At 35.1% G+C, this 22,733-nt stretch overlaps 1 protein-coding gene across 3 annotated transcripts in view; it reads left to right on the top strand.

Annotated features, from left to right (window-relative positions):
* The first annotated feature begins 2,149 nt into the window (after positions 1-2,149).
* The window catches only part of LOC143746874 (zinc finger MYM-type protein 4), a 43,578-nt gene continuing 22,994 nt past the window's right edge, over positions 2,150-22,733 (top strand). Inside the window, exons 1-16 of one of the 3 annotated variants that reach the window (XM_077239086.1) lie at positions 2,150-2,838; positions 3,315-3,453; positions 3,821-3,907; positions 13,140-13,188; positions 13,321-13,533; positions 14,002-14,112; positions 14,281-14,336; positions 14,671-14,841; positions 14,919-14,994; positions 16,018-16,429; positions 17,319-17,481; positions 18,359-18,565; positions 18,693-18,840; positions 19,696-19,811; positions 21,533-21,874; positions 22,037-22,187. In XM_077239086.1, the coding sequence (XP_077095201.1) occupies positions 2,774-2,838; positions 3,315-3,453; positions 3,821-3,907; positions 13,140-13,188; positions 13,321-13,533; positions 14,002-14,112; positions 14,281-14,336; positions 14,671-14,841; positions 14,919-14,994; positions 16,018-16,429; positions 17,319-17,481; positions 18,359-18,565; positions 18,693-18,840; positions 19,696-19,811; positions 21,533-21,874; positions 22,037-22,187 (2,506 nt within the window). In that variant the 5' untranslated portion in view covers positions 2,150-2,773. Of the gene's footprint in view, positions 2,839-3,314; positions 3,454-3,820; positions 3,908-10,553; positions 10,882-13,139; positions 13,189-13,320; positions 13,534-14,001; positions 14,113-14,280; positions 14,337-14,670; positions 14,842-14,918; positions 14,995-16,017; positions 16,430-17,318; positions 17,482-18,358; positions 18,566-18,692; positions 18,841-19,695; positions 19,812-21,532; positions 21,875-22,036; positions 22,188-22,733 lie in introns of those variants that run through there. The other 2 variants (XM_077239088.1, XM_077239087.1) reach the window with 2 other exon arrangements.

The raw sequence follows: 22,733 nt of genomic DNA, 5'->3' as shown, positions 1-22,733 counted from the left end.
CTCAAGTACGCGTGGTGTTTTCAGCGTCTCACAAACAATTTGAGTAGGCTACATGATGAATACATGAACATTTCCAGAGCTGCTCTTAGAGAACGCCTAATGAGCATTTTCATAATTTTATTTGAGAAAAACCATTGTCAAATAGGCTTACACTTTGTAACAGGTCTTCACTACAACCCGTCAAAATAAAATTTTGGTTTAACTAGGAGAAATTATGACAGAAATATATTACTATTGTATGCATACAATAGAACGTACTTCTCAAAATAATAATAAGAAAAACAACAATAATAATACAATTTATTTAAACATTAATTAAGGCATATATTTTTTGTCCATGATTTAATTTAGTAAATCTGTTTTTTGCAGCTCTTCCCAAAAAAAATAAAAGGACACAAGTTTAAATTTTCATTTGATTGCCACCGTTTTTGATAATATATTTGGATTAAATCATAAAAAGAAACATTAATTTTATGAATAAAATAAATTTCATAGGACTATATTATTCTAAAAAAATTTAATAAATTATTAATGTTAAAAATGAGTTGTTAATCTAATTCATTATCAATTATTGAATTTAATTGATTAGACATGTTCTATTGAAATTTTAATAAACAAAACAAACAAATGGTTTCAAGTTTGTTATAATAAAAGCATTTGTTCAACCCCAAAAAACTGTTTTCTTTAATTTAACTGTCATTTTAACTGATGATAATAATAATAACAATAACCATAATTTAATAATACCGTTTATTTAATAATTAATTATTTAATACTGTAAACCGTGATATTTTCTGAGATGTTATCATAGTGTAAAAATTTCATACCATTACAACCCTACACGGGAGAGTCCCCCCACCCCACCCACTGTTCACCCACCCCCCAGTGTTAAAAAAGTAACTCAGTAACTTTTACTTGAGTAAATTTTAAATGAGCTACTTTTTACTTTTACTTGAGTAGATTTTTAGACCGGTAATTTTACTTGTACTTAAGTAAGTAAAATTTCATTGAAGTAGTAGCACTTTTACTTGAGTAGAATATTTTATTACTCCTTCCACCTCTGCAAACTGGATGTAATTTAAGTTCTGTTTTTTTTTAATATAAATAAAATGAACAAGACACCCAAAGTACTTGTTATTTGATTACATACCAAATACGTGTTTATCAATAATTTTTACTTTGATTACCGACATGTTTTGTATATATTTTATTTCTAAATATGACAACAATAAAATAAGCCATATAGAGATCACACTGTCAGGTAGTTTGTGAATGCTCACACATAATTTATTCACATAAAAACACAATATCAGAGTTTTAAATTCAAACATTTTAAAAGAGAACAATACATCATGGTTGTTTAAACCAATGAGCATTAAGCTGTGTCGTCAGCAAGTCGTTTCCCATCATGCTTCTGATCAGTGCAGTTGGTGGAGAGCAACTGCGCGCGACTGCAGAATCCGACACGACCGCCTTGCGCTCGCAAGAGTTTTTTGACTGAACTCTGAAGGAGCTAATTGTCTAATTGTCTACCTTTTCAGCTCTATATCCCACAATTCAGCTTGTTTGTGATGTCATAGCAGATCGTGCTCAACTAAAGTGTATGATATATTAATTATTTTGAGAATCAATTGCATAATTACGCAGCCCCACATATGACATGCAGGGAAAAAAATTGTAGGCTAAATCGTGTTGCGCGATTTACTAAATAGTGCGCACCATTTACTATTTCGTTCCCTTGATTTGCTATATCGTGTGCACGATTTATAAATCGAAGGAACAAATTAGTAAATCGTCCACACGATTTGCAAATCGAGGGAAGGAAATAGTAAATTGTGCACATGAATTAGTAAATCAAGGGAACGAATTAGTAAATTGTGCACACAGTTAACTTTTTTTCATAAAGCTCATATAGGCTACCTACCTATTAATATATGTTCTCCAACACTTTATGCATATAGAACGGTGCATAAAACAAATTGATAGGTAAAAAGGGGTTTAAATAATAAATCAGCTCAAAAGTGAATTCCAAGTGATCAAGGGCTTAGTGCGTTCCATCAGAGAATGTCTATAGGCTACGGACTCTGGTTCCATCTCCACCTTAATTAGGAGGTCCGCCAGTAGTGGGCACTCGTGCAACGTAAGCAATGACGCACATCCGAGTGAACGAGACGGAGTGGAATGCAGCCAGTGAGCACGGATCCACTCTCCGAAAATCCACCGGATATAGTAGACCATCCGGGGACTTCTGGCATACTCTTTTCAGGATACTATGCTTTAGGACACATTATTTGAATCTCACATACTTAGAATGGAAAATATGGATATTTAGACGCAGGGTTAGTTTATTCTATCCTGATCAAGCGGCAACCTTCCGGTCTCTCTTGAATCCAACACGGAAGTGACTTAAACTGCAATTCAGCGACTGGCCGCTAGAGACAGGCTTCGAACGAGAGTCCACCCTCTTACCACCCATTTTAAAATACCCAACTTTACAGCAGAAAATAATATGTTTACAGCCTGGTACAAAAAGTGGTTTTGGTTTATATAGCTAATTTTGCCCTTCATGACAACGGTGAGGCGGGTGATTTTTTTTTATAACTCATCCGTTTAAATTATATTAAGCCTTAAAGCTGTGCATAAATAAGGCTGGCCACTTGAGTGACAGGTGGATTGCTGCTGATGTCACTACTGCTGTCTGTTAGACGTCACGTCACGGCATCTCTGTCGTTTATACTTTTCTCGGGATCATTTCAAACAATTTTCAAAAAATATGTCTTGCTCTGCGATTAATTGTACTAGCAGATCGTCCAAGAAGTCTGGGACCCATTTTTTCCGGTGAGTGAAATTCTAATAATAAATTATATACTTTTATCACTTTATATAATTGTATACTAAATTATTTATAATACATTTTATTTATTAAATTATTTAAAACTTTCCTACACTTCAGAATCCGACACAGATTGTGATTAGCTGTAGGCTGAAACCATACACTGAAAAAAACAATCTGAAACGTTGGCATATAGCCTAATGTTACGCCTTCTTTTCATGAATAGCGTAACATTAATGTTACACACTATTGGAAGTATTTGTTTTAATTGTTGACATGTCCTCAAAAACATGTATAGGAGGCCTAAGTCCTCAGGAATTGACAGTGCAGCGGAACAGAATGAGGAATGTGATGTCCACCACCTTTTTTAAAGATAAAATATATTTATTATGACCTTTTTGACACTGTAGTAATTAAAGTTGTATTGCTTGCATGTAAAGTAGCCGGTGAAGGAGGTTACTATCTATTTGTCTGTGTAAAGTTTTCCCCTAGGTGATTCAGACTATTTCAGGCTGGACCAGTGGGTGCTCAACATTAAACGACAGAATTGGACCCCTAACAAGGATTCTCGTCTGTGCAGTGAACACTTCGAGAGTCATCACTTCACCACTGACTCCAGGGTACAGAGACCTTGTTTCATACATAACTTATTGGTTGAAATTGGAGTATTGACCCATCATACATGAATTTACATTACATCACTAAGTATTTGATTAGGTCACTGTTATGGTGAAATTAGTGACACACCAGTGAAGTTTAGTGTTTCACTGACGCAAAAATTAAAGGTAAAAGTTACTTTTAGTTCATTAAATTTAAAAAAGTTACATATTCTTTTAATAGCAATAATAATTTTAATGTGTAATCTGTACTTTCATACTAGTGATAGACCGATTAATGAAACATAAACACATACATCTCTGTTATTAATAACAGCCATTTACTCTGCGATAATGTCATTCTTTTAATGTTTCTTGTCATTTATATTAGGGAAGGACATGCCTGAAGGACACCGCTGTGCCTACTGTTTTCTCTTACTCCAAGGGGGAAGAACAAAAGCCAAAAAGAAAACGCTTGGTAAGTATTAATGAGGTAGTAAGTGGCATCCCTATTTCTGCTGTAAATAGTAATGAGGAGGTTGCATGTAGACAATGGGAGTAGTGCTAACAGCCTTGCTGCCAATCAGAGCAATGTCATGATGATGGAAGACACATCTGAACAGGCCTTTATTGCTCAAGTCGTCATGCATGATGACATTGCTCTGACAGTGAATGTGTGTGAGGATGTTGGTTTGGGAATTTGAAATTCTGGATGATGTTCCCCGAGAGATCTTTCAGAGAATCCAAAAGAAGAAAAAGTCAGTGTTTTCCAAAAACTTAAAGCAATTAGCAAGGTCGCAACTACACTGCACTTCTACTCTCAAAAGCCCTTTGTCTATGTGAGAGAGAAGTTCTCTTGGGTTTGCCTCATCCTCAGACCATACGAAAATGGTACAGTAGCATCTTTGCAGAATCTGGATTTACTGTTGCTTCATTCACAGCTTTAAAATGTCATGTTGCTGAGCAGAAGAAAGTCAGAAAAGACACAGTTTGCTAATTGATGATGGATAAAATGTACATTCATAATCAAACTGGGTTGGGAGGGGACCAAATTCATTGCTATGTTGACATCAGTGATGGTGAGACAGAAAATGCTGTGGCAACACGAGCACTGGTCTTCATGGTTGTTGCAATTAATGAGTCTTGGAAGATTCCCATTGCTTACTTTCTTATCAATTGCATGACAGGACAGGAGAGAGCAAGCATCATCCGAGAGACTTGTTAGGCTTCATGCAACCGGAGTAAGGGTTGTCTTCTTGTTCTTATTATCGGTTTACCATGGTAATTTTGGTACAGATATATTGGCTAATTGTACTTAAGACACAGAATAGATTAAGTTATTTGTTTAAAAACGAACGCTTGGTGACTGCACCTCGCCTACTTCAGGCTAATAGAGCTGTCAATCACTTGGCTTCTTCAAATTTCCATCAAGATCGGTAGATCAGAACAAACACGGGATTTTACGTAAATGAGGACAATTAACTGTATTAAAGTAAGACATCGGACAAACCCAAACACAAGCAGCTGATTTTAAATTCTAAAGCACGACCATTTTTTGTTGTTGATTTTTTTAAACGAGATTTGTTGTCCAATGCTTGCATTATTTGGTACAAAGTGTAAATGTTAAATGGCAAACTCATGTTTCCTTGTTAATTACCATATTAAAATATGAGGGCCTATATTGGTTCTGTAAAGACGACTTGATCCGGTTAACGACTCGGTGACAGTGCCATCAGGTAGGCTTGGCTATTAAAAATCCAATTATTTATTTATCCACCCCCGCATTACGTTCATGTTTTAATCTGTGTATGTACAGGATAAAAATAGTTTAAAATATTGAATATACACTCACATATAGGCCTAGGCTAGCTGCATAACCATAACAAAATCACTGCTGTTAATCTGTGCTATTATAAAATAATAAAATTAATAAAATACCCAGCAGAGAAGTGATATGAACATGTATTGCTTAAATACAAGCACATACATAATAATATTTGCTATAGATCGACATAATAACATCTGTTTTTGTAAAAAATAATTAATTAATTTTTTTCACATTTCAGCACTACACGGTTTTTATATGCACAAAACCCAATGGCCAGGGCTTGTAGTAGGCTAGCCTATTATTGTCTTCGTCATTTTGCTTTAAAATAAAATAAAACACACTTTTAGATTTATCCGATGTCTTACTGAAATACAGAGAATTATCATCATTTGTGTAAAATCCAGAGTTTGTGTTTATTCACTGACAGTGTATCATTTATATCAGCAACATATTTGGTGATATCGCCCTGCCCTAAAACTGCTCAATATTAAAGCTTATATGAGTCTTTATAAAGCTGCTTTGAAACTATGTGAAATTAGCGCTTTACAAATACATAAAAAAACATTATTCAATTGATCGTTACTGATATCACCATGGTTATCACTTAATATTTCAGTAGTACAGCCAAACAGTGTATTAGATAATTCATAAACTACATAAAGGAATGTGCATGCTTATGCCTCAAATCTACGCCAATACGATTGCTGTATTATAAACCAATAAAATCGGGTGTGGGCGGAGCCCCGCTCCGATCCCCAGACCAATATTATCTGTCTGCAGTCCCGGAGGCTGCATTTTCAGGACCCCACTTCTAGGACCGCATTTCTAGGACCCTAGTTTTTTGTGACAGCGCCACCTACCGAGTCGGAGAACCGCAGTCCCAGGAACGCATTTCCAGGACCCTAGTTTTGGAGGACCAAAAAAAGTGCCACCAAGGCAGTATTTCCACCCAGTTTTAACTACATTAGAGTTTTTTTCTCCAAGTTTTATTACACCCAAATACTACTTTCTTTATTGCAATTAAACCAGGTTCCTAGGAATGTTGAGAAATTATTGGGTCTAAGTAGCATACTATAATAACTCAAGTAAAATAAACAAGGAATCATGTTATAGTCTTTTCAGTCACTAGATGGACCACATTTTCAAGTACAGAGGGAAGACAAGGATGACTCTGGGGGAAGATTTAAGATTGTGTATTTTACAAAATAATATATAACACCTGAACTTGAACACACAAAATATTTTACAAAATAATATATAACACCTGAACTTGAACACACAACATATTTTACAAAATAATATATAACAACTGAAATTGAACACACAAAATATTTTACAAAATAATATATAACAACTGAACTTGAAAACACACACAAAAACAAATTTGATCATGACGTGAACCACATAGACAAACTACAATGGATGGACAAACACATGGACAACATCATCACTGACTCCTAAGAGAGAGAAAGAGAAGTGAATTAAATAAGGAACATTTAGTTGAACATGTTCTACTCTCTAATTTTAAATTTCATATTTAAAAGATCTTAGTTACCACAGAGTAATGATAATGATAAAAAATAATGATATCAATCTTCATACCAATTAATGTTCATAATACAATTATTGCATACTGTTCAAAGAATTGGGAAAAAAAATGATTTTGATGTTGTGGGAACAAAGGTTCTAGAAACACTCATGTCAATAAAGCCCCTCTGAACTGAGAAAAAAAAATAATAGAGAGAGAGAAAATGGAAAAACAATGAGTTATTAACAAGCTTTCAGAACGAACATGCCACAGTTTATTGTGCTGTAAATAAGTCAACACAGGCTTATCATGCAACAGTATGGAGGACCAAAACTGCAGAAATTAAAAATGAATAAATGAATAAATAAATATCCGAATAAATGTAAAAATAAATAAATAAATGACTATTTATGCTTTTATTTCCCTATTTATGTATAATTATATTTTGTTTCCACATTTATTTTTTCATTTATTTATTTATGCATTTATTAATTTTCAATTTTATTTATTTTCACATTTATTTATGTATATATGTATTTATGTCTACATTTATTTATCTATACATTTATTTATTTATACATTTATTTATTTATGCATTTATATATTTATACATTTATTTATTTATACATTTATTGCTCTAGTATGCTAATGAGGGGGGCGTGTTTTACCTAAGGCATAGCAATCGATCTCAGAGTGGCAGTACTGAAGCATTGAGGCCACAGTGACACCTTGTGGTCTTAGTGGACGTGACTTTACAGGTCACGCAGGAAATAAATGACTTAGAGATGGGCAATATGGCCAAAATCTTATAACACGGTTTATGTCCTTTAATATGCCCTAACTGTATATAGCTATATAGGTTTACAATACATAGGCCTACTCTTTATTCCGGACAAGGCCGTAAAACATCAGCAGGTCGGGATTTCTAAAATATCTGGGCACACATGAACAGAATCCGTAGATAACAGACACGGAAGCGCATCAAATTATCCACTATTAACCAAATTTTATGACATGCATTGTAGATCCGTACACAGAAGCTAACTGCATTTTTAATGTAGCCTATCTTCCAAAAACAATGTTGACAGCAACAAACTTTTCCATAAAAAGGTGATATTTCCGCTATAAATTGATTTCCTGGAGCATTTTTTAAAAACCTTATTATAGGCTATATGCATCATCATGTAGCCTATAAGTCCTTAAGTTTAACTGATCAATTCAGTTAATAAGGCACTACTATAGGGCTGTCACCTATGGAAGCTTGTTTCCGCCACAGAATGAAAAATAAATAAATAAGTCAGAATTGCGTGATATAGCCTAAAGTCGCAATTGCGTGTTATAAAGTCAGAATTGTGAGATATAAAGTCAGAATTGTGAGATATAAAGTCAGAATTGCGTGATATAAGTCGCAATTGCGTGTTATAAAGTCAGAATTGTGAGATATAAAGTCAGAATTGCGTGATATAAGTCGCAATTGCGTGTTATAAAGTCAGAATTGCGAGATATAAAGTCAGAATTGCGTGATATAAAGTCGCAATTGCGTGTTATAAAGTCAGAATTGTGAGATATAAACTAGTCTGAGAGGAAAAAAGTTAGTCTTTTTTTCCCCATAGAATTGGACTTTATAACTCGCAATTGCGAGTTTATATCTTACAATTCTGAGAAAATATGTCAGAATTGCGAGATATAAACTCGCAATTATGTGTTATAAAGCCAGAATTGCGTGATATAAAGTCGGAATTGCGGGAAAAAAAGTCAGAATTCTTAGTTTTCTCTCTCGCAATTCTGACTTTATAACACGCAATTGCGACTTTATATCTCGCAATTCTGAGAAATAAAGTCAGAATTGCGAGATGTAAACTCGCAATTGTGAGAAAAAAAGTCAGAATTGTGAGATAAAAAGTCGCAATTATTATTATTATTTATTTATTTAGTGGCGGAAACAAGCTTCCATAGTCACCAGTAAAATCAGTTTCAACAAAATCCATCTTCACACTGCAGATGTGGGACTGACGCTGACTCTGAATGGCATTAGATATTATTTACACAGACTGTTAATGCAGAGGAGCCATGGATGCATTTACACTGCAATTACAGTTGCGTAAATGTTATGAGATTCACTTTTTTAATATAATATTTTGAATATTAAAATATTTAATGATAGAATCGATGAAATTATACTTTTAAGTATGAAACTAAAACAGCCAGTATACTGTATATAGGCCTATGCCACCGTCTTAACGAGTGAGTTCAATCATTAATTCAGACGATTCGTTCAAATAGGCTACTGATTCGTTCAGTAAGAAAACACCACGTGTTGCTTAGAGTCGCAGCGGTTCTGTGGAGTTTGGAACTTTTTTTCTTTTTCTGAAGAAACAGCAAAAAATAAAGAAAAAGTAGCCTATTTTTCAACACTCTTCCCGTGTGCTAGTATATCATATTATGTTATATAATAAAATTATCACATACATAGGCTTTTTTACACCATTTTTTATTGGGGCATTTATTTATTAATTTTGTTGTTTGCGAGGTGGCGGAAGTTTTTTTTGAGAAATAAACCAATTTACATACAAAATAGGCATTGAACAAACAATAGGCTATTAACAAAATTGTAATTTTTTACAATTCTCAAATTACAATAAATAACAGCAATGAAGTCTCAAATTATATTTACAACCATGAAAGGCAAGGAAGAGAAAATAAATAAATGAATTAAAATATTATAATTGTAATGTTGTAATACTATAATGTTGTTCTTTCAATTATTTAAATTATAATATTTTTAATTCATTTATTTATTTTCTCTTTATTTACGTTTATTTTAACTCTTTATGGAAAAGTTTGTTGCTGTCAACATTGTTTTTGGAAGATAGGCTACATTAAAAATGCAGTTAGCTTCTGTGTACGGATCTACAATGCATGTCATAAAATTTGGTTAATAGTGGATCATTTTGACGCGCTTCCATGTCTGTTATCTATGGATTCTGTTCATGTGTGCCCAGACATTTTAGAAATCCCGACCTGCTGGTGTTTTACGGCCATGATTTCCTGCGTGACCTGTAAAGTCACGTCCACAAACCTCTTGCGTATTGTTTGGTCACACCACAAGGTGTCACTGTGGCCTCAATGCTTCAGTACTGCCACTCTGAGATCGATTGCTATTTCTTAGGTAAAACACCCCCCCCCCCCCCCCCCTCATTAGCATACTAGAGCAATAAATGTATAAATAAATAAATGTATAAATAAATAAAAGTATAAATAAATAAATGTAGACATAAATACATATATACATAAATAAATGTGAAAATAAATAAAATTGAAAATAAATAAATGCATAAATAAATAAATGAAAAAATAAATAAATGTGGAAAAAATATAATTATACATAAATAAGGAAATAAAAGTATAAATAGTCATTTATTTATTTATTTTTACATGTATTCGCATATGTATTTGTTTATTTATTCATTTATTTATTCATTTATTAATTTTTAATTTCTGCAGGTTTGGTCCTCCATACAACAGTTCCGTTAAATAAACGTGCTAACTATTCATTTTCCAGCATTAGAGGCTAATATATGATGGCTATGCATTCAAGACTGTTTAGCAAATCACCAGCACATTAGCAACGTTAACTTTCCAATGAAATGCATCACAATTGTTTTTAAAGTTAAACAAATAAAAATGGATTCGCATTTGATACTCACACTCTGAATGTCATCCATCTTCGCTGGTCCTCTAATTCGGTAGGTGGCGTTGTCACTAAAAACCTAGGGTCCTAGAAATGCGGTCCTAGAAGTGGGGTCCTGAAAATGCAGCCTCCGTTTTTGCAGGCAGTTGCTACTCCCCCAGACTGCACTCTGGGGTTACTCGCTATGGTTACTCGTTTATCGTTAATGTGCTTCTGGACCTGCATTTCCCCTCCCGTACACCAGGGCGCAGCAGAACACATTGAGCTTGTTGGGAAACAGCAGGAGCTCGAATCGCGTTGTTGCTTTGGCGAAAAGCTTTGTACGTACAATACTACAGTGAAGACGTTTAAAACATCAAGATAACGCATGAAAGCCCCAGTTTGACAGCTGATCTTTATCTCTTCGTAAGTATATAAATAAACGCACACAACTCTTTCAATTTAAAGCATCATTTCCTTTCTGTTCCCTGTGATATGTAGCCTGCTAGCACGCATGCGAATGCATAAAGCAGGTCTGGGAGTACGATGCTGATGATCAATTGTTTTAAGCTCAGATTTTATAGTAAACCATTATTAAGCGCTTGTGTGCACATGGGATCGCTGTTATTAAATATATTGTGTTGCATTATTAACATGGCGGAAAATGCAGTGCATGCAGGGGTCTGCAGCAGCAGGCATCTCTCAATGAATTTCTCAGAAGTCGTTAGTTTGTGTGACTCGGGTTCCATTGCAATGCTGGTGACACCTGTATTGAAATACATGTGAATATGCACCAATAAGGTTCATTATAGTTTACTTTCAGCCAGGTGTGTATGTGTTCTAGCTGCAGACCTGCGCCTTCAGCACTCTGACGTCACGCGCACTCACATCCACGGAACCGGAAATACGTAATTGGTTGGTTTAGCCCTGGCCCCTCTCATTGAAGAATTTTGCCCCTACTTCTATACGGATTCACTACTTTATGTATAATTCCAATTAATCACTATCTGCTAAAGTATTTAGAATTATAGATCGAGTAAATATTGATATCAGAGTCAAAAGGGTCCTTCCTACTACGCAGTGCATGTTCATGTCTCTAGCATATGCATACAAGTTTTAAAACTACTAATAAAATGGTAATAGCGACAGATTTTTCTTCCAAAATGTGTCTTAGATCTGAGTGTAATGGATTATTGAACATGAAAAAAGTGTCCCACCCTCTCTTTCAGCAGCCTTCTTGGTTCCAAAGTATTTTTTCCATTCGTTTTTCCCATAAGGATTTTTTTAAATACTCTTAGGCTGTGTCTGAAATCACCCCCTATATCCTTAAAAAGGGCACTATTTTAGGGGACAGACATTTGTAGTGGTGTCCGAAACCATAGTGGACATTATAGAATGCACTCATTCAATCCCACAATGCACCACAATAACGAGTGTACAACCAAAGTACTCTCTATGGCTAGAGAATACCCATTGTGCACTGTGACGGTTACATCACAGGTTCTCGCCAGAAGATGGTGTCCGTAGCTGAATCATCCATCCATTTTCCAAACCTCTGGTCCAATGTTGCTACAGACTAATATCATACAGGTATAAATTCATTACTACTGGAGCTGTCAGTTTTCTAAGCTTCAAAAGATTATTAAACCGCAAGCACAAACTATGCAAAAGCTGCACTCACTTGTTTTTTTCCTGTACCATTTGGCACCTGGTATTTTACTTTCAGGTGCTGATATTTTACTCTTTGAATCTTTCAAAAACACTTTAAAAAAAAAAAAATGTTATCTTACCTACCCCAAACTTTTAAACAGTAGTGTGCTTTTGCAGTGCCACAGTGGGTAAGCTCAAATCTCACATAAATGGACATACATTTAATCAGAATTCATGAGGTAAATGGGGGAAAGAATTGAAGATGACAAAGCTATAATTTCTTAGCCAGAGGAAAAAAGAAATACGGAAAAGCATTTATTTGATTGAGGGATGGAATGGAAAAGTTATGTGAATTAATGTGCTTAAATGTTGAAAATATTTTATTTTTTATCTTCTTTTTTTTACTTTTCATGTCTACATACGTTCTGAATAGGTAGCTGGAGATTCTGTCTATCACTCATCCAAACTCGCAAACTCACTTTTTACGTATTTGTTTGTCGCCAGCTCTAATTTTTTTTTTGCTATTTATATGTGCACATTTAGATGCCTTTATTGCAGGTGTTACATTTTACAGTTGTATAAAACAACCAAAAACTGTTTCAGTTCACATATGAATGTTCTTCACATTTAATTCTGTACAAATGTGTCTTTATTTTATTTCATTGTATGTTTTTTAATTTAAATTTATTTCCTATTTATCCTTAATCAACTTTTGTTTTCATTCATTACATTCATTTCATTATTTTATTATTGCTGTTGATTTTTAACCTTGACACATCTTTTTTTTCCCTTCTCCTTATTATGCCGGTGTTACTATTCTAAATGGAATGTTTTGTAAAGAAATTTGACTTGTAAGAGAATTAAGGAGTCTGCATTTTTCTGCTTGAGAATGTCAATTTCATGCTGCAGTCATAATGAAAAAAAGTTCATGTTGTATGTCAACTGCCCTTTTCTGTCTTAAATTATATTTTCCTTTATCCAATATGTCGATACCAAAACTAAAAGTTTCACTCTTTCTGTATTTTGAACTCTAGCAAATCAGCACTCTGCCAGCCGATCTGGGCCAGATGGACCAGTCATCAGGTACGAAACCAAACACCTAAATTTCACCGCAGCGTATTTTAAACTTCATTTGTTGTTGCTATTGGTAATTTTTTGTTAGTTTCGTCTTCCATGCTGATATTAGACCTTATTGGTATTTTCTATCTCCTTTAGAGCTTGAGGTTAAAGCTTCTGCTGATCAGGGTGAGAGCAGCAGTGGTCTGCCAGTGGAGGATGAGCTTGATGGACTCCCAGTCTTTGGAACAGATGAAGATGATTGGGAAATAGACAGTAGCTTCGCTCAGAAGGCTTTCTCTCAGATGGATGGGAACAGCAATGATAAAAATGAAAGTCAAGATGGACTGCCAACTAGTGGTGCTGAAGCAGGTGAGTTTGAAAACTTTAAATCATTTACTAAGCAATGTTTCATATGATAAATAGTTTCTGCAGTTATATCGGGTCTCATTTACTAAGCATGCATGTGCATGAAATCTGGGTTTAAACAAATGATTCACCAATAACAAAAATGTTCAGGTTGTCAGCATGTTTTATGCAAATGACTAACCTTGAGCATGAGGTCGCTCATTTAGAATACTCCAAACTCGTTAACATTAGAGTGAGGTTAAGAACAAATTCATATGTGTACAGAATTTTTTTGTGAGAAGTTCACTTGTGTGTACAAATACGAAGTAATCTTTAAATGAGAAGCAATTATTAGTGAATGAGATGCATTATTTTTTGTATATTTATGCAGTAAATCATCATTTAGTTGTCAAAGGAACTACTACTTTAATGTGGGTGAATTAAATCAGAATGTAGTTGAACTGGACTAACTGGGATCCTTTCTAACTACAGAAGAGAATAGCTCCTCTACCAATGGAACCTCAGAAATGGATGTGGATAGAGCAAAGGTTTCTGAAGGCACCCCCGTCACCCCCATAACCCCCTCATCAGACACTATTATAGGTAAAAGATAATGAAATTATGCTTTATACAATATACTTCGGTAATTCTGCTGCCTCTCCCAGAATAATTTACTCTGGTTTAAGTACACTGGTTTATTATGAGCTGGAGCTTAAGAAAGTTATGGAGCTGCATATATGTAAAAATGCTACTTTTGTCCTCCTGTGTCAGATATCCAAGATGTGCAGTCTGAGCTTAGGATTGAGTCATCGCGAAGTGATGCCAACGTAAGTTTGGGTTAAAAACATTGACAGATATTGGGTGTTAAAAGAAACATGTGCTCTGGGGCCACTTTTTCAGTTATATAATACATTATAGGACCCACTTTTGCTCCCAAAACATCCTAAATTCTTCATGGCATGATTGAGCAAGGTGCAGAAGGTGATAGGATATTTGATTAACAAGTAGGTGCACATGTGCACCTAATGAAATGGCCGTTGAATGTATGTGGTTTAGGGTGAAGGATTGTTTTATTCCTTTTGCACTTTTGTTCTGCTTGTTATTGTTGTTTGAGTGTTAAATGGGCCTGTGTAGATTGATAATAGTGCCTTTCATTCCCAGTTACAGCCGGAGATTCCTTCGGAATCCACAGATAGAGTAACCAATTACTCACCTGTAATAAGAATTAAGGATGAGCCTATTGATGAAGACTATGATAAAGCATTAATGCCCCAATCTGACATGAGCCGTATTAAACAGGAGCTCGACGGTTCTGAAAATAATGAGAATGAGGTAAGATTTGGTCTTGTTCTGTTCAATCTGTTGTAAAAACGGGTCTCGTTTATTAAATGGCTTTTGACTCATTTCAGGCCTCCTCTGCATCTGATGAACTGAGGATTAGCTCTGTTTTCTCTGTCAGTGGAAGCAGCAATGATGCAGTTTCGGGTGAGAGCACAAAGATTTCTCTTTGTACGTGCAGGACGCCACTGTTTTTCATCGGCTTTAATGTTACTACCTTACTTGAGGGCTGCATGGTGTTGCTAAAATTCTATCAGTAATTTTTGACACAAGTTGATATAGATCTTAACATTTATGTATTTGTTTCGAAATGGATTTTTTGTCCATTCAGAGAAACCATAACTTCACCAAACAGCCTAAAACGGAAATAGATTAATGTTTAAAGCAGAATGTTTAATAAAAACAACTTTTAAGACAGTAAAAAAAAAGCCACAATCAATAAAATTTAATACACTACAGTTTAAAAGTTTGGGTCCAGTAAGGGTTTTTTTATTTCAAAAATTAATACTTTTATTTAGCAAGGTTACATTAAATTGATCAAAATTGACCGTAAAGACATTTATAATATTAAAAAAGATGGTAATACCGGTACTTTACAATAAGTTTTCATATGTTGACTCCATTAGTTAACATGAACTAACAATCAACTATATTTCTACAGCATTTATTACTCTTAATTATTGTTAATCTCAACATTTACTAATACGTTTTTAAGATCAAAAGTTTATTTGTTAACATTAGTTAATGCACTGTGAACTAACATGAACATGAACATTAACTAACATTAATAAAGGTTAATAAATGATGTCAAATATATTGCTTATAGTTAATGTTAGTTTTACATTAACAAATGTTAACCAATGAAACCTTATTTTAAAGTGTTTCCACATAAATGTGGTTCGTTTGAACTTTCTAGTCATCAAAGAATCCTAAAAACATCTAAAATGGTTCCTAAAATATTACGCAGCACAACTGTTTACATAAAACCTCTTTTTGGTGCAAGAAGCTTCAACTAAAGTTTTAGACAAATGATGTTACAAGTGTACTGCAGGAAAAAAAGGAATAATGCTAAAACAGTGTAGAATATGGCCTTTTCGTGCCATAAGAACTAGAATAGTCATCCTCTTTTAGCTCATTTGTGGTTTTTCTAATGGGTTTGTTTTCATGCAGCTTCTGTGGCACACTCTCAGCCATCTTCAATCTCGGTAATGTCCCAGAACACTGCTTCACTCAGAGGGACAACTATACTTCTGCCTGCCCAATCACAAACTCAGCTTCAGCTCCGACTGCAGCCCAAGACCCAGATGCATCCTCAAATCCAGACCCACGCCCGAATGCAGCCGCCGATGATGCCGCAAACCCACCTGCAGCCCCAGCCGCCCCAGGTCCACGCTCCTCCACCCACAGTGAGGATCTGCTGCTCGGGCTGTTCTAAAGTCCTCCAGAAGGGTCAAACTGCGTTCCAGCGAAAAGGCTCCAACCAGTTGTTTTGTTCCACTGTTTGTCTAACTAGTTTCAGTTTACCCTCGGTTCAGTTTACCCCCATTATCGCTCCTAAGAAAACCTGCCACCTCTGCCTTAAGTGAGTACTTTAGGTTGTGAACTGTATAATTGTTTTCTATCTTTTGTCAGTGTATTGTGTTTACAAATAACTGAAAATGTGTGTTAAATGGATATTTTTCCTAAAAACCTGTGGCTTTCTTTCATTGAACTCAAAGGAAGTTCACCAGAAAACCTTTGCTCTTTGCCGTACAACAAAAATATATTTGGGATCTTGAGGCTGTTATGCTGTCATTTTTGGAACTCATTTTGTTGCATGGAAAAGAGCTTCTAAAAAATAACTTATGTTATTAAGGCATTTGAAATGACATAAGGGTGAATAAATAATGACAGGGTGAACTTTTCCTTATCGATATTTGAATGTTATCGTTATCGGCAAGATAAGAAAATGTGGCCGATACATTAAAGCTGATAAATAATCGATTATTTCCAGAGACAAACAGAGACACTTCTGTTTGTCGTGATGTTTTTGAATTGGTTTTGACTGGCTTGAAATATGATTGGAATCACAAGGAAAATACAGTTAAGTGCCACATGTGCTGTCATATAGGCTACATAAAATTATAATGAGATCATTATAATTGTGTGCTTGGGACATGGCTTTTAATGGTGAGACATTTGTTTTGGTAATCAGGCTCTCAAAAATTATTAAAAAAAAAATTGGATTTAGATTTATCGGCAAATATATGTGTTACTGGCTTTCAAATATAAAGAGTTATTGGTATCGGCCAAGATTTTCATATCAGTGCATCCCTACATTTTAAATGTGGAAAACAATTATATAACTGATAATGATTCAAATATTTAATTTGATCATGCAAATTAAATTAATCATGCAAAGTTTTTAGTGCAATTTATACAAATGGTATGTGGAATTGATCATTTTATTAATCTACTTTACTGTTCCAAAGGGTCATTGTCAATCTGAAAGACTTAATAACCATCCCCGTGGGCTCCATGAACACACTAAAGGAATTTTGCAGCCAGGCTTGTCTGAGTATTTATAAAGACAGGTATGAAGATGCACCTGTGGATCTATTTACACACTGCAGCGTGTGTAAGTTGGTCAAAGAGGTAAGGCTCATTATACAAATGCTGCAATTTCGTTGTTGTGGTTTTTGCATATACAAATTTGAGTTGTTTTGATTAATGCACATTATGAAGTAGATTATTTGCATGTACAGTACGATTCATGCATGTTGTAAGCCTAAACTTACATTCAGTTTCCCAAATAACAGTACAAAATGTTATGTTCACAAACATTTCAAAAAATTCCAACATGGGGTTACTCGGCTCGAGGGTGCAATTATCTTGAAAGGCTTGTTTTCTCTGTTATCTTGCATTATGGGCAAATGAGACACTTGCACAATTTCTTAACATTCGGAGAGGTCAAGAGCCTTGTTTTACTATTTTATATTTACTATCTTAACGATCATAAATGTAAATAGTTTGTTCATTTGAAAAATAAACTCACCAGGGAAGTGTAATTAAACCATAGAAAGTAAAATAAACCTTTTATAGTTGTCCTCAGCCTGACATTCAATCTTAAAAACTAAGCGCTTATGATGTGCTGTTGCCGTAATTTTGCCAAGACATGATCCTGGAACAACATTTCTGTCCGAAAACATAATCCTAACACCCTAAACCTAACCATAACCTGTTAATAAATTCAGAGAGAAATGATAGGTGAATAACACTGGTGTAGAAGCCCCTAACCCTGGTTGTAAGCCTTAACTTGACAAACTATACTTCCCCTCAAATCTGATTGGTTGATTGGAATGTTGCTCCAGGATTAAAAAAGATGTTGATCCAGGATCATGTTGTACTTGGTGAAATCATGTTCCTCTAGACTAATGCAAGGTCATAGAACATCAGTGCAACTTGGAATTTATGCAGTTAAATGCCATTTGAGCCATTATCAGTTTTTGTTGTTGTTGTTTTTCCATTACAGATTCAGCATGAAGTGACTCATCTGGGTGCCATACACAAGCTGTGCAGCGATGAATGCTTTGCACGCTTCAGATCCTCCAGAAACCTCTACATGAGCTACTGTGAGAACTGTGGCAACTGTACAGCTTCAGGAAACTATCACCTGGTTCAGATAGAGGATAGTATTAAAAAGTTCTGCTGCACTGAATGCATCAGCAATTACAAACAGGTACCCCAAACTTAAAAGACTGAACTCTCTTTTCTCTGCTCAAGCTGTGTTAGTCAGGCATGGCCTAAATCGTTCATTTTAATAATTCGGTGGGATTAAAGCTGTTGTCTTTCTCACTGTGTTGCAGAAGAGTGGCAAGCGGCTGCACTGTCCCTACTGCCAAGAAATCAAAAATATTGAACAAATGATGGAGGGGACAAACATACAGGGTGTCACAGAATTCTTTTGCTCTCAGAGATGTGTGGCCCTGAGTCAAGCGTCTCCCAGTTTGACAGGTAAATATTGTGTTGTAATAAAGCACCATGACATTTCAACACAAAATAAAAATAAAAACAAACATTATATTTTTCATAAAGACATTAAATAAGCCAAATAAGCCAATGTCTTTCTGGTTTTTTTTTTTTTTTTTTTTTTTTTTAGAATTTAGCAGATGCTTTTATCCAAAGTGACTTACAAATGAGAACAATAGAAGCAATCAAACCATCAATAGGGCAACAGCATGTAAGTGCTGTGACAAGTCCCAGTTATCACAGTACATGATATAACAATTTCTTTTTTATTTCTTAAATAAATAAAAATATAAATCAATATACAGAATAGTAAGTATTAGTATTAATGGGTCAAGTGTTGATGGCTAAAGATGCATCTTTATCCTTTTCTTGAAAATGGCTAAAGACTCAGCAGCTCGGGTCATTCCATCAGCTTGAAACAAAGTAAAAGTCTGTGAAAGTCATTTTGGGCCTTTTTGGGATGGCACCACGAGGCACCTTTCAATTGTTCACTTCTGGAGGGTTCATCGGTCTAAAGTGAGTTTAGGTGTAGGGGTGCAGACAGAGCCAGTGGTTGTTCTCTAGGCAAACAGCAGTGCCTTGAATTTGATGCAAGCGGCAATTGGCAACCAGTGCTGGTTTATGAGGAGAGGTGTGACCGTTTTGGAATTGTCTTTGAAATGTATCATTTTGAAAGAAACGATTTATCGTAACTTATTTCAAAATTCAATTATTTAACAAATGAAATTATTAAAAAAAATCTTCAATGTCTCAAAAACAGGCTTTTGTTTAGTAAAATATTTGCTTTTAGAATTTTTAGTTTTTTTTCTTCTTGTGCTGATCCATCTTGCTTTCTCTTAGGCACCTCTTTCCCATGCACAACTTGCAAGAAGTTAGCTGTTCCTCAGTATCACCTTGCCATTTCTGATGGGTCCATCAGGAACTTTTGCTCATTAGACTGTGTCGGCAAATTCCAGGTGTTGCATTCTTTCTCTATTTACAGTATTTTGTGTTGTGCTTTTTTTGTAACTAGTTTAAATAATGTAATGGACAATATTTCATTAAATAATCTAGTTTAGGATTTCTTGTTTGTGTGACTTAGACTAATATTGTAGGTATTTTATATATAATATACATTACAGGGCTCGACATTAAGCCTTTTCATGTGCTTGTCCTTCGGACAAGTAAATCTGTCATTCACTTGTCCGAGTAAAAAAGTTGCTTGTCCGGATTTTTTTTTTCCGTGTTTTAATTTATTCTGAAGCAATATGCTCAACAGTTTTCAATCAGCTTTGATATTTAAATCTGCATATTGTAATATCTGCATCTTTAAAGGGCATTTGCCCCCCCAATCTTATTAAATGTATGCTTCATCTTTCATTTTAAATTCCTAAATTTGATCAATAAATTCAATTATTTAGAATAATAAGATACTATAGGGCTGTTACCCTAGGTAGGGCTGATCAAATTAAATCATTTACACTGAAAAATTACAATTGCATAAAATAATGTTATGAAATTAATTTAAATATACAAATAGGAAACGTTGGAAAGAACGATACTACTTTTAAACACAACACTAAACCGCCAGTAGGTGGTGGCAGGCGACCGTCTTAATGAGTGAGTCATTGATTCGTTCAATCAAATGATTTGTTCGTTCAATCAAACGATTTGTTCAAACGGCTGATTCAATCAAGTATGAGACAGATGTTTATGAATGGGTCATTGAATCTTTGACTCAACCGATTCGTTCAAAATGCTGAATCATTCAGTAATTAAAACAGGTTGAGTGTTCCTGTTAGATGCGCCGTGGTTCTTCTGTGATTTTTGTTTGGAACTATTTTCGCTGCTGAAACAGAACAAAAACAGCCAATATTACATCTAAAATGTAAGTGACTTAATTTTAACTGTTTACTGAACTGTTGTAGGAAATCACGGTCACATTTTCAGTCGTGATGGTATTCAGGAAAAATAATTGAGGTTGCTTAACATATGTTAAAAATATACAAATATAAATATTTTATAGGCAGTATGTTGTGTGTGCGTGCTGCGCTCATTTGTGTAACGTTAGATTTCTCCTCGAGAGGCTGCGCGAGCGTCAACAGCGCAACCTTACCGTCAGTCTACATTATCCTCAATCAATCGCAACTTACAATAAATTTAATAAAATCAGAATCATTCTCTCGGTTTAGTGATTCCCTAGTTATTTGTTTATTTTTGTTATTGATGTTCTAATCAGGCTACTTGTCCGGTCGGGCAAGTAAAATTCTCTTTTACTTGTCCCTTCAAAAAATCCACTTGTCCCGGACAAGCGGACAAGTGTTAATGTCGAGCCCTGCATTAGCTTTCAGTAGTTTGGGCTCGGTAAGAATCAATGAAGTCTCTTATGCTCACCAAGGCTCCATTTATTTGATCAAAAATACAGTAAGAACAGTAATATTGTGAAATATTATTAAAATTGAACATAATTGTTTTCTTTTTTAACATTTTAAAATTAAATTTATTCTTCTGATGGCATGTTCAGCATCATTAATCCACACAGTCTTCAGTGTCACACGATCCTTAAGAAATCTGATTTGGAGCTCAAAAAACATTTCTTAATATATTCCATGTTGACAACAGCTTCAAACAGCATTTATTTGAAAGAGCTCTTTTGTAACATTTAATGTAATTTTTCTTTCCCCCCCTCTCTCTTTAGGAGAAACTGAATGCATCTGTTCCTCATAACCAGATGAATGGAAACTCCCATGGACCTCAGCCTCAGAGCGCTGCACCACCTCGGCCCAACACCGACCATCTCCAGCCCATCCAAACGCCATCCAATGTGCCTGGCCCAAGCCACAACCCTCCGCCACCTTTTGTACCACCCTCAAATCCAAATCCAGTTCCAACTTATGTGCCGGCTCCTGGTGTGGTAAATTCACAAGACGCCCAGCAGCAATGGCCGAACAAGCTTCCCTCGTCCTCTGACACAATACGACTCGCGTGCAAGCAGTGCCAGAATCAGTTTAGTTCAAAGCCAGAGGTTTTCCAGTTTAAGGTATGACCAAAAGTGGTCACATGAGCAAAAGTGATATTACTGTGGCTGAATCACTGACGTATTGATGTTCAGAACAACAGTGCAATTGCAAGTGTGATGTTACTTTTATAAAACACCTCTATAGTAAGCTTGCTAAAGCACCTTCTTTTTTTCTTCTCTTAGGGTCATGCAGGGTTGTTCTGTTCTCGAGCGTGTTGCGACACTTATAAGAGGGAAAGCAACGTGAAAGCTGTGTGCGAGTACTGCAAACTAGAGAAAGTAGTCAAAGACATCATCACATACGAAAAGCAGCCTAGATCTTTCTGTTGTGAAGGTTTGTCCAATCTCTTTACTTGATACTTGATTATATTAGTGGTTCTCAAATGGTCAGACAAAAATGGAATAGCAGTCGTCCTATTCAAGTTAACATTAGGGGCTTTCGCACCAGGTAGTTATAGGAATTTTCACTTTAATTTTTGGGTGAACTGTCCCTTTAAGCGTGGCATTCAACAATATCAACAACTCTATAGCGCAAAGGTTGAGAAGTGCCTGGACTTCAGCGTCTGTCAATCTATCTCTGTTTTCCATATTCATGGAGTGAGTATATGTAAAATTTAAATATGTAAAACCCTACTCTGAAGTAGGAGTTAATTCTAGGTTTTGTGTAGGATGTTGGGATGTAGAATATGTTCGTGCAGAATAAGGTAATATGTGCTTTATAAGTACTAACAAACAGCCAATATTCTAGTAATATTCATGCTAATAAGCAACTAGTTATTAATGAAAATTGGACCCTAAACTAAAGTGTTCCCCTAAAATCATTCCCAGTTCCTGTGGTAGGAACATGCCTAAAAGCAAGTATTGGATCCTAAGGAGATTT

This window comes from Siphateles boraxobius, unplaced genomic scaffold (genome assembly GCF_051911475.1).
Source record: "Siphateles boraxobius isolate OS27281-9 unplaced genomic scaffold, OSU_SipBor_1 22, whole genome shotgun sequence".
Taxonomy (NCBI): Eukaryota; Metazoa; Chordata; class Actinopteri; order Cypriniformes; family Leuciscidae; genus Siphateles; species Siphateles boraxobius.
This window is presented reverse-complemented; position numbering and strand designations above follow the sequence as displayed.